The sequence below is a fragment of the Penicillium soppii genome, assembly GCF_028829465.1.
Source record: "Penicillium soppii strain IBT 18220 chromosome Unknown utg000005l, whole genome shotgun sequence".
Lineage (NCBI taxonomy): Eukaryota > Fungi > Ascomycota > Eurotiomycetes > Eurotiales > Aspergillaceae > Penicillium > Penicillium soppii.
This window is the reverse complement of record NW_026643235.1, coordinates 2,632,968-2,651,008: the sequence shown is the minus strand read 5'-3', so window position 1 is coordinate 2,651,008 and position 18,041 is coordinate 2,632,968. Positions and strand designations below refer to the sequence as shown.

Sequence of the window (18,041 nt, the reverse complement as noted above, 5' to 3'; positions counted from 1 at the left end):
CCCAAAGTTTGAGGGGCCTGGTATATAAATTGCTACAGACAAATCTGGGTACCTCCAGATTTGGCTATGACCTTTTTACCTAGTGGTTAAGTGTTGGGTTATGTAATAGTATAGGGGGTAGCAACCCTATAACCCTTGTGGAGTTACTCGCAGGCCAAACCGGAAACACGTGACCGTGACTCTATGATCTAGGTCGCAGTCCCCACATGTGATTGGTGACTGGCATGTCCGTAACACTTTAGAAGCCTAGAGGAGCTTACCTACCATCTCGTTAACACACATTATTGGCGCCCTAGGCGGCAATCGCCCAAGAAACGAAAGTGGGCAGACTAAAGTTGATACACACGACTTTTCGTCACGATCCGTCGTACCTAATTAAATGTTCTTTTGACTTAGTAATATAAATATAACGTGTCAGAGCTGGTTGATTCCCACCAATTTAGATATAGCAACTCTCTTTTTCTCTCTCGGCGTCAATTTCCCCACCTTTCTTCCCAGCTTGCTACTATCTAATATTAACGGAGGGTGGCTTTAGCTTGCGTTTATCAACGTTATTCCGAAGATAAACTGCATCAAAAATCAAACCTTAGAAAAAGCTTTATATAGAAACTATTGCTTATTATCGATTTAAGAAGTCAAAGCTCACGAACTATGTGGCTTTTGGCTATATATCACAACCCGCAGCTGTCCTATAGTCTAATTCTCTGGCGATATATCTACTCCAAATTCCTCCCTCCCCTACTACAAAATACACATAGTAGCACACTGGGGTTTGTGTTCCCTTAGGACATGCCTGGTATCGAATAAAGTACGGTTAGAAAATATTGATCTTACCACTACGATCTATAATACCGAATTGGACCCACTTTTCCGAGGTACGAGTGTCGTATGAAAGATGTGAGGTGCTAATGCTAATTTATCTATATCTCTAGGAGACTTTCCATTTTGAGGTAGGTTATCTGATGTCCTAGAGGGGTTGTCTTTTATTCTGAATTCTATACAGTTCTGCAAAATCCGAACAAGCACATAAGAAACTTCCGTCAGAGCAAGTCATCTTAAGGATATCAGCTCTGTGAATTAGAAACCCTCAGCTAGTCCATATCAAAGTGGATTTCCATTTACTTCCCAGGCAAGACCGATGGCCCCTATTAGATGGAATATATGTCCACTCGGCGGGCTTCCTAGCGTCCCGGGCGGAATTTAGCTGCATCTGTGTCCCACAGATCTCCTCTCTAGTGTAAAACATACGAACTGATTACGACGGTCTGCCTCTTACGACAAAAATAGAAGATTCTTTATTACGACCACTGCTACGGGGTAAGATACAAGTTTCTTTTGCTACTCTTAAACTGATGGGCACGCGAGGATATAGTCAAAGAACCTCGTTAATGACGTGCTATAAAGGCTCAAATGCAGGTTCTTTGCATTCATTTCATCGGTCACGTCTTTCCTAAAACATTCGAGTACCGACTGACGCAGAGGTCATAGCATTCTCTCTCTGTGCTAGGACTAGGATAGTAAAGCACAAAAGGCTGGCGATACTGTCGGTTCCTACGATGATAGCGGCTAATGTCTGCTTCGCGAGCTCCTTAGCGTCCTGAATGACGGAGGCTGTGGTGTCCACAAATGATAGCCCATTTGTTTCGTTCCAATTGGGGGCTTTACTTTTGTCTAAAGGCCCTCACGGATCTTTGTTCAAGGATGTCACAGCAAAGGGAACAACATACTGCTGAGCCGTCTCGCAGGCGGTGTGAGAAATCGGTGAGCGCCGCTTTACGGTCGCGCGACCGGGGGTGACAAGGGTGAGTGCGCTATAGATCAGGTTAGAATCGGGGCGAAAATCACCCAAGTCGCGCGACCACTGCACTGACCGTTCAGCTAAAACAATAACAAAATGTCATTGGATTGTAACGTTACTTCTGAAATGCTAAGGATCTTGGCATATGCACGTAAACACAACGAGTAGCATAGTTCTCGTCTTACATTCAGGCCCAGCCGGTACGCTGTATAGCGTCCAACTAGCAACCTGTAGCCCGGGGTTTTCAGCACCCGAAGCCTCCTTTGTGCGCGAAGGACACTTTGTCGATGTTCGTTACTCAACACAAAACTTGATTGATTATGAGTTGCCGCGTAGGTTGTAGAAAGGACCCTTGGACAGCGGTTAGCTTAGCTTCCACATCTATCTCTGTCTTCCGTACATTCGCCAGTTTGTGATACACACACACACACAATTCATTAACGCCCGGCGGCTGAGCCGAGAGGGCAACTATCACTAATATACCAATACATGCATGTTTGGGTATACGCCGTGTCTCCTTGGAGCCCATACAGTACTTCCTTCCGTATTTGATATCTTAGCTTCCACTCTCATAGTCGGTCCCTGTGGGTTAGTATTGGTTAGTAGACTGGCTTGAAGGCGCTTCTCCAAGTGTTCAACATCCTATCCTCGGCAGTTGAAGCGCGTCTATCGTCTGCCACAAGGGCTTGGGGGTTAGTAAAAAGAGGTATTCTATCAGTTCGTCGGCAAGTCTAGGTGGCCTCAAGTCGGCCCGTGGCGATGGCGAATCGTATTGACGCTCGCACTGCTTCCAAATTCGGCTTCCACTTTTGATCATCGGAGGGTGACTTCCCTCCCAAGAAGAAGGACATGTTACTTCGGTGAGTGTGGGTACATTGCAGCATTTCCGTCCGGTGCGCGGTCCACTTCCGACATCGAAAGAGAAAGTGGTCTACCGTCTCTCTTGCTTGTCCACATGCACATTGATCTGTCTTGGCGGCATTGATTCGAAAGAGATATCCATTGAGTCTTGCCATCCCCGTGCGGAGCTGGGACAGCACGCTCGCTTCTTTCCACGATAATCGGTCATACAGCTGTCGCGTGTGTTTTCCCGGAAGGGCTTTATCCACTCGTCTCGAATGTTTCCCGATGCTCTCAGGTAGCTTACTGCTGGGGATTGCTTGGGTACGCGCGATCTTTAGAGTCGTCGATTTCATTTTGGGGACCTGTCCTTGCAGGATGGCATCTTCTTTCGTCGCGGCTCTCGCCTGCTCTTTCGCCAGCCCTAGTAGTTTGTTGTCTTCGCTAGTGGGGATCCACCGGACGCTGATCTGATTTCCATGCTTCTGCAGTCTTCTCATCAGCTTGTAGATTTGACAGACAAATTCCTGGCCCGACTGTGGTCGCGGATTCTTCAGCATGAGAGCTGCCCCTTTGTTGCTCGTGATCAACGTGATCCTAAAGTCTTTCAATCCCACGAGTGTTTTGAGTGTATGCGCCATTGCCGCCAGCTCCGCGGAAAACGGATTGTGCTCTGTCCTCGCGCTCAACGTGACGGACAAGGTCTTCAGTCTCACTTTCCGATAGCGGGGTGGTTGTTTCTCGATCGCCACTCCAAATCCGACCAGCTCGTTCCGTGCCGAGCTGCTGAACGCGATCCGCATTGATCCGCCTGGTACAGTTGACCAATCTGAGACAGGCTCATCATCAGTCTGTACGCGTGCTTCCCATGGTGCCAGTGTGAACGGATTGATGGTTTCCAGCGATTCCATGTCGATGTTTTTCAGCGCGTCCGCTACTTGGTACAGTGGTGAGCGGTGGTATCTCCTGAATTTCCTGATCCGATCTGTGTTTCTGCGGAGAGGATTGGTCTCTGGTAGTGTGTGGAGGTCCGTCCACATCTTCACGGCTCGTCTCCAGAATCGGTGTCGTGCCGCGGCGATATGGGCCTCGGCCTCCGCTACGCTGGTCGCCACGGTGAGGAATGTGCCCACAATTGCTTGCGCTCCTACCCTTTGCACCCGGTTGATCGGTCCTATGTTTTGATTCTTGAGGGCGTGCATCCAGACGTTCGAGGCATAGTCCACCACTGGAGCTACCGTCGATGAGAACAGCTGCCGCGCTGTCGCTGGAGAGAGACCTCGGAGACGTCGAAGCTCCATCGCTGCCTCCAGACCTTTGGACGCTGCTCTTGCAATATGTACAGTACTTATGATAATCGGTGTCACCACCTACATTACTGGATCGTTTACTAAACCTTATCGGCAAACTCACTACTGACTGGGAATATTCCCGGACGAATATGTTACCTTAATATAATTCGTACAGTGCTCTGATGTGAAGTTACATGGCGTGCATTTGGCATACCGGCGAAGTTTGATGTTTTAATACAGTAATTTTTGAATCCTATAGGTTCGATTCAGCTGACTAGGCACGATTCTTTCAAATCAATCTGAAGCACTCCGCCTGGAAGGTTATTGGGATGTCAGGTGACGTCCTACATGGGAATGTGTGATCTATGCTCGCAGAACCCAAGTTAGTCAGTAGGCTAAGACATCTCGGTGTCTAAAGCACGACTTACCTATACCCAAAATTGGGTTTCTCACTGAGCGATATCATAGCATTATTATAAAATTACCGATGAGACCCATAGGATTTAAATTTCTGATGTTGTCGCTGTATCTGAGCGCGCAACTACAGCCCTCATCCCTGTTCTGTAACACATCGCAATTTCCAGCAGACAATTTTCGCAGCTATGTTTGACTTTACTCCAATTTATGTCAGATCAAATTGCCAGTTAGACCCTCATTTTCTGGTGCTAAATTGCAATAGCAGCAGCAGCAGCAGCATCCGTAGTATCTTTGAAGTCTATATGAGGCTTCGAGCCAGTCACAACGAGCTCTATGCGGCTCCTCAGTGTGCAGTGTCTGTTGCTCTCTGGTCTTTGCTGGAAATATTGCCCTTCTTGGTGTCGAGGGTGTCTGGGGTATCGCATGGCACGATGGACATTGCATCAGACGAAATCTCGATCCGAAGATCGCTCTGCTTTAATTCGAACATCTCGTCGGCTAGTCTTCTCTTGATGGCCGATGAGTCTCCTCGCCTGACAGATCCAGAACAAACAGGACACTCTTCATCAACCGGATAATATCTCCTGCATAATCGGAGAATATCTCCTGCATCACTTGGGTTTAACGATGTGAAAGAGGGGTGTGCCTTCCACCGACGAGTATTTCATCTTCCAAGGCAACCTAGCTGTCCCTAGGTCGTTCGTCCAAGAAATTCTTTCGGCTTAGACTGTGAAATATGCTGCCATCAATCTCACATACACTTGTTGCCTCAATTCCCGGTCTTGGGCCTCCTCAGGCCGAGAGATACCCTGTGCTGCCCCGCCCAAGAAATAAAAGCACAGCCTGCTCAGCCTGTCAAAGGCGTAAATCAAGAGTTGGTGCCTTGCACGCGGAGAAGATATTACTGCTGAGTTTGATAAGTGTGCAGGCGGTGTACCTTGTGACCCTTGCCAGAGGGCTAAGACAACGTGCGAGATCAACCCCGACACCGACGGTCGTCGTAAGCTCACCTTCAAGCGCCAAATTAAATCGTTAAAGCAGGACCGTGACTTGCTTCTTCAATTCATAGGAACTATTCGCGACTGTGACATAAGAGTAGTTCTGGGAGTCGTGAATCAAATTCGAAACAACGCTTCATTGAAGGGAATTCGACAACACTTCGCTCAAGGTCCTGACTTCGCCGATATCGATATTGCACCAACAGGAAATCAGAAGAATCAAAGCAAATACATTGAAATCAACCGTTTATCCGATATTCCTATTTTTGAGGTTCCTGCGCATCCATGGACGTCAATAACGAATGATAATGCCTTTGTGTCCCATCTCATTTCCCTTTATTTTACCTGGCAACAACCCATTTCGAACTGGGTCGATCGTGATCTTTTCTTACGGGATATGAGATCTAGAAGTCTAACCACCCTTTTCTGCTCGCAGCTTCTTGTCAATAGCATGTTAGCTGTGGCTTGCGTAAGTTTCTGGTTTAGGTTCTTGGAACTGCATTTCTGGCAGCAGTAAGAGAGTATTAACATGGTCGTGCAATTGCAGATGTATTCAGATCATCCTGAAGCTTTTGCTCAGCCAGGTAACAGGGATTCTCGAGGTGAACATTTCTTTGAAGAGGCACTTCATCTGCTTGAACTTGACGAAGAAAATTTGAATCTTACTGCTGTGGAAGCAAGAGGGGATCTTTATCTTTGGTCCGTTTATTCCTTGTTTACTTTGGATAAAATATTGATCAAAAATGGCAGGGCTTGTGCAATGGGTAAAGAAAGATCAGGTTGCCCACAATTGGTGGAAGTCACTGCCTATTTCCGGTCGATGTTCATGAAGCGAGACACATTTATAAAGATGGCGGGTTTCCAATCCCAAGAAATGACAAGAGCAATTGATATTGCAATACGCGGTCTCTTCAATCTAACATCGTAAGTATCAAGCGCTCAAAAGAGCCCTTGCCTGATTATGTGCCCAGGATTAACAGCGTTAGCTTACGAACGCCGCTCATGATTGAGAGTCTTGATATGAAATATCTCCCACAGTGCCATGAATTAGGAGACACAAAGACTGCTGATCCTAGACAATCGGAGCCACCAGTAGCTCATACCAATTACGTGCTCAATGGCATGTTAGAGCTCGCAAATATCATCACGGACGTGTCTAACTGCCTTTTTCGGGAGGCAAAATCCACCGACACCGATCTTGCCAAAATCATCGCGTTCTACCAACGTCTACACGAGTGGAATGAAAATATTGTAGAATGCCTCGAACCTTCAAACGGTCCATCGCTAGATGTTGTGGAGATGCAGTTAGTAAAGCTTTCTTTCCATCCCTAATAGATACTCACTCTTCCGGGCCGAAGTATGCAGTGCTACAATATCATTCTATGCCTGTCAAAGTTTGTTGAATCATCAATCACTCGAAAGCAGTTCGACAATCATGATAACCATGGGTCTCCTTGCCGAGAACCTTGCTAGAGCTGTGATGTGATCCAAACTTCTGCCAGGGGTCGGAGACGCAAGCGCGAATCGAGAGGCTCCGGGAAAATTTATCCCAGGAAACGCCCACTTGTGTTGACCGGCATTTAACCTAGATTGTGTTCAAGACGCGTGCAAAAGAATTGAGGAGAAATTTAAATTATAAATATGAAATCATTTCTATCCGTGTAAGAGCTTTGTTACGTCGCCAACTTATAGGGTTTGAATGCCTCTTTCTCTTATTCAAAAATTAGTATTCAAAGCCATAGGTAGGCCTAATCCTGACAGGGACTTGTTACGCGCAGCTAATTGGTCACAGTTATGTTAGAGGGAATCGGGAGATACTTCTCTTATTTCCTGCAGACTTCTAACCTCAACGGTCTGTCTCTCAACCTTACCGTTGCCTAGCAGGCCTTACTGCGGGATGAGTCCTATCGAGGGTATCGAGTAACGATGCCAGGTAGTGCGCCGAATAGATCTATACCGAGGTATTGGTCTAGTCGTTGTGGTTGTCAAGTTATAATCAATGTAAAGAGTCTCTGAAGCTCCAAAGGTATTCACAAGTAACAGTATATTGAAGACGAAGAACTAAACTAGATACATGAAATGAGTGTCCTTATATATCCCTGAGTTCTTCCGGTGTGGAAGTCTGCCCAGGAACCGAGCGTACTTGCTGACGCAACCACGCACGGGCCACAATTGGTTATCCACCTACACCAAAACCTTTGGCTTCCGTGACAACGATCAATGCGTGTGCGGCGCGCAAGAAACAGTCATCCACGTGCTGGTGGACTGTCCGATCCTGAAGGAACCTCGAACGAAATTGAGGAAAGAAGTTGGCGATGCGTTTAACAGCGTGTCGAGTCTGCTGGGAGGCTCAAAACAAGGTGAGAGAGGTAAACCAGACAGCGTGTCGCGGATATATATAATTGCTGCAGCCTGCATATCGCTCTGTGAGGGGTAGGGGTAAATGAAATTATCCATCCATCCATCCACACTGCATGAAAAGGGCTATAAAGAATTGATTTGATTCGCAGTCGGCCGAGCACTAACGTAGCTCTGCCTTTGCTTAACACGCTCTGCCATAATTAACTCTGCAGGAACAGAAAATTAGCTCGGCAATATATAGGGTGATTCCATCACTCATAGTCATGAAGGACCAATCTCCTGGTTTCACAAGCCGCTAACACTAATGATCCACAGGTGGCAGGGGCAAGTCTTATAAAAATATGCCAGAGAAGCAAACATAGGCAGGATTGCTGGGTCTCCATTTGGAAATCCAAAATCGCGTGACTCCACATTCGGCCGTTATGTGAACCGGTTGTCAAGGTAGTTGGATAACGGTCTTCAAGGCTCATTAACTCGGCCATTACCGCCCCGATAGAACGTATATCATACTGCTCGGATGTGTTTAGGCTTCCAAGCAAACAAGCACCGATATCACCTGATTTTGCTGTCACTTCGAGCGCAACATTGGATCCAGGCTATTTTTTTTCATACTAATTTTGACCCTACCGCCCCTTTCAATGAATATGTTGTCACACTAGATCATTTTATGACAGATATCAAGTTCCTGGTGTATGTAGCAGAGTCCATGTAGGATCTGGACTCACACACGATAATGTCAAAACAAGATCGGAGCTTAGATAAACGTTTAGAAAACCCTCACCTCTTAGCAAATGAACGCTATTTTTATCTCGCCTAGCTTAAAGCAAGAATTCAGCTACTAGAGAGAGACCTCTATTAGCTCATAAGCGAAATGGTAAACCCCTTTTTCAAAAAAAAAACATCTAAGTGACAAATTAGAGATAGTATTGTCACTAATCTTGTTCGGTTGAGCACACTGTTCCCTGGTATCAAATCGAAGCCGGAATCATGCGAGGGTACTGCATCTGAAACATTATCAGTGTATTCAGTCAATTTGAACAATCAATTGAAAGCACCGTTAAACAGGACCAAGCTGGATAAGGGATGTAGTTCCTTTTGACCAGTCAGCTTCACCGTCGCTCGCATACCCAGCTTATCGTACTCACAATGAGACCCTCCTTAAATATATCAATCTCTCCGGACCGAGGTTCATACTCATTTGAAAGTCATAAAATTAAACGTGATTTTCAAATGGTCTTTGTTTGTGAATCAATTCGCAATTCCAGTCAGGTTAGGTTTGTTGATCTACACTGTACTCTTCACACATACCATCAAGTATGGATAATCATAGGAACATGACGTTGGTGGTACCCCTATATATGACCTTCTCAGATTGTTCGGTTTGTCAACCATTCCGGCATAAAACCCCACTTCATCCTGCAGCATTATAAATATATCCCGAGGTCTCTGGTTGGGTGCCTTCCTATGTAAGTAGCCTAAAGCACCTCATAAGTGTTACCAAAGCAATGCAACTACCTAGGTAACTATACCTACTTGATTTCCTCTGCCAGGTGGGGCTTTCCTATTCCAGACGCCGCCGCTTTAATGAGGGCGCTCAGTCTGGCTCACTGAGTAAATTTCAGTCTAGGCTCAGGATCACTGTGCTGCTCGGAGTGGTCACGTGATATATTAGTCAGCAACTCTGGAGGCATCTAACAGGTGCTATCTAGCCCTGGCCAATAAGGATGTATGAATGCTCTGTGTTTTATTACCCCTGGTTCTGGCAATTTATAGGGGTTCCTGCCAAACCAAGATTACGCATACATACACCGTAAATAGCTTAGCTAAGGAGATGTGTACCTTTTTGGCCAAGCGGTCACGAAACAGACGTTTTTTCTATCCGACAAAAGTGCCTATCTGTTGGCCTTACGATGGGCCATCGACAACTAATAGGAATCTATATAGTATAAGCTTTGCGTAACAGAAAGTCTTGTTCTTTTCTTTCCATCAAGATCAAACAATTTATATAAGCAATATTTGCAGTTTCTAGCCCAACTGAGGAAAATCAAACAATGAGATAGAGATGCTAACGGGTAGCAACACCAACGAGCGCCATACGTGGAACTATGGTCCTCCACTTTTCCTCTGATTCATCATACTCCGGACCCGAAATTTCGGAAGACTTGCCAAAAACTTCCCGGGCTTTCTCCAAAGCCCATCGAGCGGCATCCTCTTGTCCCTTTGCTTCCTCCAACTTGGTCAGACCATACATATTCACTAAATAAGCTCCCATTGCTAGATCCGCTTTCTCCGGGGATTCTGCTATCGCGGAATAGGGATCGAGCATTTCGAAAATCTGGAAATTCTGGAAACCTGCACCGATGAAGTACTTCTGCATCTCATCCCGGGTGAAATGTCGGAACGGATGGCCAGTCGTGGAATATTTGTCAACCACGTCGTCGAACCACACGTCCATGGGGCCGCCAACTTCAAAATCGTGTAGCACAAAGAGTCCTCCGGGACGAAGCGCTCGATATGCTTCCTTGGTGGCATTCAAGCGGCTGGAGGGATCGATATGATGCGTCCCATACGCGAGAAGCACCCCGTCAACAGACGCGTCCTTGCACAGGAGATGCTCCGCGCGTTGCCGGACCGCTGGTACACCTGTATCCCAGGCAGCCTTTACCATATGCTTGGAGATATCGCAGGTGAGTATGTCGATTTCCGACATGCCGAGTTGTGCGGCAATCTTGCAAATCAGTCCATCACCGCCGAGCAGATCAAGGATAATTCGGCGACTTCTGGTGGTGCCCTTGTCTCTCATCATGCCGATGAGCTTGGCGATGCCGATGGCCCGGGCGTTGACGTTGGATGTCATTGCTGTGATGTAGTGGGTGCCGCGGCCACCTACTTCGTTTGGACCGAAGTCGTCAGTTTCATTGTCGAGCAATTTCGAGTCTTGCTGCCATGTAGCTATCCGAGATAGATCTAGACAGTCGTAGAAGTGCGGATAGCCTTTTTTGAGTGCGTCCAATTGAGAATATAGATCAAAAGTATCACTGGGCACTATGCCATAGCTTCCCATGATAGGCAAATGGAAAGCCTTTGGTGAGGGAGTTCTTGAACAGATATCGGGAACGATGGGAGAAGTATGGAGGATAGACACAAGGAAGAGGATGGCTTCGCAGAAAGCTTTAGTAATTTGCCTGGAAGGAAGATGCCAGAGGGTAGGGTATAATTATTTATTTCATTTGCGCAAACATCAACTAGCCTATGTCTTACCAAAATGTACATATGACGATGATGGTTGGGCTGAGGTTGCAGAAGATAAGGCATCAGTGGCGTGTAAATCTCGACTACAATAAAAAGCCCTTTGCAGGTGAAACGCATGTATTTTGTGATTTATATCTAAGGTTTGACCGTGGTCGGTTTGATTTAGCTGCGCATATTTGATCTTTCTTGCGATAAGAAGTACCACAACATAGAGCATATTTGAAAGTCATAGAGATACACATGATTTTCAAATGCTCTTTGTTTGTGAATCGGTTGGCAATTCCAATCAGGTTATTCGTTGATCTATACTGTACTCTTCACACATACCATCAAGTATGGATAAACATAGGAACATGACGTTGGTGGCACCCCTACATATGACCTTCTCAGATTGTCCGGTTTGTCAACCATTCCGGCATAAAACCCCACTTCATCCTGCAGCATTGAAATAGTTGAGGATAGCTCTTGCATGTCCAGTAAACTGCCCTCCCCCCTCTCCCACCCAGCTGCATTTGAGGTGACACAAGGGCTGCAGGGTATGAACGTCAGACTGGGCGCAAACTTGGCGAAGTCGATCTTGCTTTTTCTCTTGGCTCCTACCAATCATTTTATTTTGTATTTTGTTTATTATTTTGCTTTTGCCTGATAGAGATGACTTCCTATTGGAAGGCGGTAGGTATGAGACATGTCCAGCATTCTGCTGCCCTCTATATCTATCGCTTGGGCTTAGTGTTTCTGCAGTTGTTAACTGTGTTGTGTCTGATACAGCTTCAATTGTTTTCTATAACTCGGCAGACCAAGAATGAGAACAGCACAAAGCAACAGCGGAAACGAGTCCATTACCATCGACATACCAGAATGATTGGTTGAAAGAGGAGGCCATAATGGCACCGATCACGCAGTCGCTCGAGAATCAACATACGGAAGACTTTTAGCCCGACTATGTTTGCTGGGGGAATTGGAAACCCCCAAAGTCTACACCCGGAGAGTCAAATGGCTGATTACCTTCGTTGTCGCGGTGGCAGGAGCTGCAGGTCCAATGGGCAGTGCAAGATTCTTCCCTAAGCCTTCATGGACTACAATAAGCCTATATCCATTTGCTGCAAGACTAAATGAGCCGTTAGCTGCTCTCTCACAGATAACCCACGACTTGCATACGTCCGTTATCACTGCAAACCTTTGCATTTCTGTTTACATGCTAAGCATAGCTTTTTCCCACTTTAGTGATCAGTATTCAGTGAAAAATTTAGTCGACGCAAGATATTTTGATCTTTGTTCTTTTCTTTTTGCTGAATGTACTTGGAGCCCACGCCAATTCGATATCTTTTTAATAGCCATGCGTCTACTAAGCGGAGGAGCATCTTCTTCAGTTCAAACTATTAGCGCAGAAACCATAGCAGACCTACATGGAACCAAAGGAGCGTAGTAGAGCTATGGGAATATTCTGGCTTGGTCCATTATGTGATCCCTTGATATCTCCTATCATTGGGGGGATCCTCAGCCAAGAGTGGAGATGGAAAGCGTCCTTTGGTTCCTAGCTATATATGGGATAGTGACAGCTGTGCTCATTCTGGTGACCCTCCCTGAAATACACACAACAAGAGGGGATATCGGGACTGAAAGGGTTGTTGAGCGGCGAGGGTGGAAGCTGTGCAAGATTCTTCTACTCGACCCACTGAAAACTATTCTCCATCTACGGCGGCCTGTGATTTTACTAACATCATATTATGCAAGTATCACATCTTGCTTTCTCTTTATGTTGAAAATCAGCATTAAACATACTTTTCAGAGAGACCCGTATCGCTTCTCGACTATCATCACTGGCTTACTCTATCACCAAATTCGCTAGGATATATCGTGGCGAGGGCCGTCGGGGGTAAGTGGATGAACTATATCATACAACGTGAAGCTAGAAAGGCAGAACGATATAAGGGGGATAGAGGCTTGATTTACTATCCCGAAGATCGTGTCCGAGACAATGCTTAGCTAGCAGCAATTCTATATCCCTCCGGTCTGCTTTAGTACGGGTGGACAGTGGATAGCGGCGTTAGATAGCCCGTACCGGTATTTTTCTGCACATTGCTGTTTAACCGGGTAGCCTAAGTGATCTAACATCCGGTACAGATAATTGCAACATTTGTTTTTCGCGTGGGTTCCATGCTCATCTTTAACATGTCGACAACAATGTTGACGGAGTTTCTGCCAAGGAAACCATCTGCGGGTGTCGCCATCAATAACTTCGTGCGCAATATCCTGTCATTCGTAAGAACTTTGGCCACGGCCCCAATAACTAAAGCTATCGGCAACGGATGGCTTTTCACTATAGCAGCGCTAATTGCTTTGGTTAGCTCCTCAGTGCTTTTGGCTATGAAAGTTCGAGGGTCCCAGTGGAGACAATCAATTAATGCGTTAGAAAGGACAGGGCTATAATATTACTTTCTTTGATCAAATCTCTCAGGTGATCCTAGGAAACAGTGTTGATGGCCTATAGCCCTGCTTCTCCGTCTATCTGGGATTTAGATGTTTAGACAGCTTCTTTGGTTACCCCCTCAGCTGCAGCGAGAATCGATGCTTTTTCTTCCTTTGTTTCATCACAGTGACCTATTATGCGAGAGGTGTTGGGCAACTTGACCACTACGAGTTTTGTCCTTGATTATCAGCTCGTGCAATTGCCAGGGGTTGATATCGAATAGATTTCTGTGCTGATATTCTAGAAGGCAAATGGAACCCCTTACATATGTCCGGTCAAAGCTTTTAACCTACCCATCAACAAAGCGTACAGCGTCTCAAGCCGGGGCATTTCCACCCCATGTTGCTGGCCTAATCGTACCGGTTCTCCGAGGATGGTCTCAATTTCAAACGGCTGTCCGCGTCGAATATCCTGTAACATGCTTACTTCGCGGCCTGTCCCATTCTGTGCCCTCATCTTTGCAATTGAAAACTGTTTCTCCATCACTTTTTCATCAACACCGGGAATACCAATCTTCTGGGCCAATCGGACTATCTCCATCATTGCCCCGCGGACCAGATCAGCGGCGAATGGCGAAGAGGTGAGGAAGTCACCATCAGTGCATAAGCTCAGACCGCAAATGGGACCCCACGCAGCGTTTAGAACTAGCTTTGACCAACGGGCAGTCTGAATATTTTCACACACTTCCACTTGCCCCCCACCTAGACAGAAGAGACGGGCTAAATCCACCGCGGCCACTTTGTGTGGCTTTGGCGCATCTGCTCGGAAAGTACCTAGCTCCAGTAAATTGAGTGTGCCATGATGCTTAACAACCCCCGGCTTTATTTGCATTGCAGGAAGATATACTACCCCACTGAGAATCGGGTTCACGGGAAATGCCTCTGCAATTATGTCCTCCACGGCGATACCATTCTGCGCCATGACGATTGCCGTCCTAGCGTCCCGTTGGATGATAGGCCTGATCAGGTCGACTAGTGGTAGTTGGCTACCAGACAGGGCCTTTGTGGTCACAATAATATAATCATAAATCGTATGGGCTGGACAATCCAATGTTGAGCGAAAAACATAATCAGGTTTATAGGTTACGTTGCCGAAGAGTTTGCTTTGCAGAGTAAATCCGTCTTTGCTCACGGTATCGTGGTTGGACCGACACACGGCGCTAACGATACAGCCTGCTCGTTGGAGTTGATGTATGTAGATGGCGCCAACACTGCCAGCGCCGACAACCAGAATATTGGGCGAATGTAGCTCCTCTGGATGCTGAGGCACCTCGGATCCGATTGTCATTCTTGAGAAAGCGCGCTAGACTGTTTATTGGCATTTGAGGTCGAACTTCGTTGCATATGTTAATTCAGTATGCTTGGGCTTTTTGTTTGAGATATCGACAAAGGGATGGATTAAAAGTTGTATTCCACCCGTCGATATCCCACCGTACTAATATGTTCACTTGATTTTGGCGGAAATGCTCACCGAGCATTTCCGCCAGCCACGTAGTCAAAAGTGAGTTAAACTTCCGGCCAATAGGACGATTGATCATTATTGAATACCTAGTGTTTATTGGACGATAGATGCTTTCTTAGGTCTGATCCACACGGTAAGGCGTTCTTTCTCCCAAAGGGAAGATTGGGTGGGATGGCTGGCCTACACATCATCGAGGGGTCAGATAGCTTGCATGAGGGCAGAAGAAGCATATACTCAAAGGTACAAAGACGGACAGCATTCTGGTAAAGGGCGGTCAGGCAAGTTTTAGGCCTGACGATTCACCTTCAATCAATCAACATTTATTCTATTTTCATCTATCTTTTTTGAGAAAAAGAATATACAACAGCCCACTGCACTGGTTGGTACTGTAAGTGAATGTCATGACTCCAATGGAAGTTACTGGATGGGCTCAGGTCATCCAGCAAGGGAAATCATAACAAACGTTGATTGGGTAATACTCAGCCACCCATCTGTCGAGCTCGCCCGCAGTATTTGTACGCTAACAGGCAGGCTCACACCATGACGCGCACCTTCTGATAACTCTTTCATTCTTGCTACTGTGATTCTTTTGAAACAGAAGAGAATTTGGCGTACGATTATTTCTCTTTCAAGTACTGCGCAATAAAATTAGAACCCGAAAATGCCCATCCTTAGTCCCAACATTTGCGTGGTTTGTCTCCAAGCATAAATGAGTCCTTCGGTCCACCTGAACTCGCGATCAGCGCCGTCCATTGGTGGCTGTTGGTGGCTGTTGGTGGCAAATCTGCAAGTTCACCTCATACTGTAGAGTGAGTGCTTAGAGGGGCCTCGTTGCGTGAGTTTTCAGTGACATCAATTTTTGTTCAGTGGCATGTAATTCGTATATACCATGCATTCATACATGATGTAAATGTGCATATGATAAATCATCTTGGTTCAACTGCACAATCACCATGTATAGCGGCGCAGGTTCCTCGATGGAGGAACCAGCAAATATCACCTGGCACGCGTAGTGTGCTTCGGGTGTAGTTTTGTGTTCCTCACTCGCATTCCACCGTACCATACGAACTTCCCAGACGAAGTCCTAACGGAAAAAGCAGACGGAAAAGGATCAGCGAAAGCAGTGATTATGCACTTAGACCATACCTGCCAAAGTCAACAGCTTCAGTCCGCGGTGCCTTTTTATCACATGAGGATCTCCATTAGAGGGAAAGTGAAGACGTGACCAAGACGTATGCGAGTTCCGACATCATTAGTGTATCGGAACTATGTTATAGGCACTTTGATCGCGGATATTGTAACCAATAATATTCAAATAGTCTCCCAAATCCGACTATTACATGGAATTTCTTGCAGACGTTGCTATATCGTGATACTGAAGGTTTTGTGCATGCATGAGCAGCGCACGATGACCCACTGGGTTTTCAGATTGCCTCAAACACCAGCTCATGGTTCTTAGGCGTCAAGACGAACTTGTCTCTTCGGAAGGCCAAGTCCTAAGGCCGGACCTTAGACGAGATACGATACTTGGATACGACCTCGAAGAGAACAATTCTCATGAGCAGGCTCGCGAAATGTTGGCCGAGGCACTTCCGTACGCCTGTACCATATCCAACACAGCTGTATCGACTATCTGCCTTTGAAATGGAACACCGGGCGGGATAAAAGGTCGGATCCCTCAACCTTGCGCCCGCCTCGATGGAGAGCGACCAGACCGGCGAATGAATGCTGACAAGCTTTAAGTCTACTGTCACGTCTGTATTAGCAGGCACGAGAAAGCCCCCGATTAATTTATCCGAGGACGAGCGTTCGTAAAAAGTAAACCCTAGGAAAATGTCATGTCCATGATGTCGTCCCCATAGAATAGTCACTCAGCCCAAACTCACATATAGAGAGACAGAGGCGGCGAGACTCAGCGCAACAGTGCTCTAGGAATGTATCTAACCGTGCTAAGTAAAGGTTCTCCTGTCTCTTGTGAAGGCTTGACTGTCCAGAATGACCCCATTTTTTCCCCCCGGAAGCAACTCTGCAGGACCTCGGAAGCGAGATTTATATTGCACTGTCCTGGCTGATATAATCCGTGCTGCTGCCGATGCCAAGAGTGCACTGAATATTTTTGCAAATTTGTTGCGAGGAGATGAACAGTATGGATTTAGTATATTCGATGCTCACGTCGGGGAAACAGGCTGTCACCTACGCGCTACCATGTTGGCAGAAGCATTTCTTGCCTGCAAACACAGCCTGACAAAGTCTACATCAGAAAATTCCGTACTAAATGGATTGACACAGCCATCAAACAACTTGTTGTTCTTCGCAAGAATGCCGAACAGCTCTGCTTAAACTTAAGCAAGAACCGGAAAGACCCACTTTATGTTGGACTTTGCTCCAAATGGGACATACGTAACAGAGCTAGCGTGCCGCATTTTATTGATGTAGCTTAACTGGGGCGCTCATGGCTGTACCTTGGCTTAGTTTAAACTCAGTGAGCGAACCAGGGCGCTTAGAAGAATATCAGGTGATGTTCAGAGAGTCGGATCAGATGCTTATGTAATGAGCTGGGATCCGATCAGACTCAGGGCGCATGCTCAGATCTACGCAGTGAGCAAAAAGCGGCAAGGTCTGAGCACTAAAACGGAATGGGAAGGCAAGAAATGGCAGAGAAAATCAAGTACGTCGACTCCGTGCATATTTGGAGATACACCCAACAGTGATCACAAATAAATGATCAGGCAACTACATTGGGCATGGGTTGATAATATCGCAGCCTGGGTTAGCCGGCCATCAAAGAGAAAACTGTGACGAATATTAGGAAACATTCTCGAGGTAAAAGAATGCTGTTGACTGATGGCTTTCCCCGGGCCGCTTAGCATGGGGTCAGAATTATATACCAACATGAAGGTCTAGAGGGATCGCACAGAGTGATCAGCCGCAACGTAATCATGAACGATAGCAGCTGAACTATACGAGGTTTTCCCTAATGTTGTTGTTGCGCCTGCAAATATGATAAGCGGGATTGACTCCAGGTACGATCTAAAGTCAATCAGTGTTATAAGTCCCATGTAGAGTTTTACAACAAAGTAATCCTATGGAAGTTCAGTCCCTTTTGTTTGACTACAAGGTGGGCTGTGCATTCGGGAGGGGAGTCAGACAGG

The 18,041-nt window shown here is 46.3% G+C and overlaps 4 protein-coding genes across 4 annotated transcripts; all 4 read right to left on the bottom strand.

Moving 5' to 3' along the window:
* Positions 1-2,529: 2,529 nt before the first annotated feature.
* On the bottom strand, positions 2,530-3,939 carry N7529_006441 (uncharacterized protein; the record flags this gene model as incomplete). The annotated part of the gene is made up of 1 exon (XM_057241968.1): positions 2,530-3,939. The coding sequence occupies one exon, from the start codon at positions 3,937-3,939 to the stop codon at positions 2,530-2,532; it is 1,410 nt and encodes a 469-aa protein (XP_057097327.1).
* A 751-nt stretch (positions 3,940-4,690) lies between these two features.
* Positions 4,691-4,959, bottom strand: N7529_006440 (uncharacterized protein; the record flags this gene model as incomplete). Its single annotated transcript, XM_057241967.1, has 2 exons — positions 4,691-4,880; positions 4,901-4,959. 2 exons carry the CDS (start codon positions 4,957-4,959, stop codon positions 4,691-4,693), a joined length of 249 nt encoding a protein of 82 aa, XP_057097326.1.
* Positions 4,960-9,771: 4,812 nt separating this feature from the next.
* Positions 9,772-10,770, bottom strand: N7529_006439 (class I SAM-dependent methyltransferase; the record flags this gene model as incomplete). The annotated part of the gene is made up of 1 exon (XM_057241966.1): positions 9,772-10,770. One exon carries the CDS (start codon positions 10,768-10,770, stop codon positions 9,772-9,774), a length of 999 nt encoding a protein of 332 aa, XP_057097325.1.
* Positions 10,771-13,689: 2,919 nt separating this feature from the next.
* N7529_006438 (ketopantoate reductase family protein) lies at positions 13,690-14,715 on the bottom strand (the record flags this gene model as incomplete). The annotated part of the gene is made up of 1 exon (XM_057241965.1): positions 13,690-14,715. One exon carries the CDS (start codon positions 14,713-14,715, stop codon positions 13,690-13,692), a length of 1,026 nt encoding a protein of 341 aa, XP_057097324.1.
* Between the last annotated feature and the right edge of the window lie 3,326 nt (positions 14,716-18,041).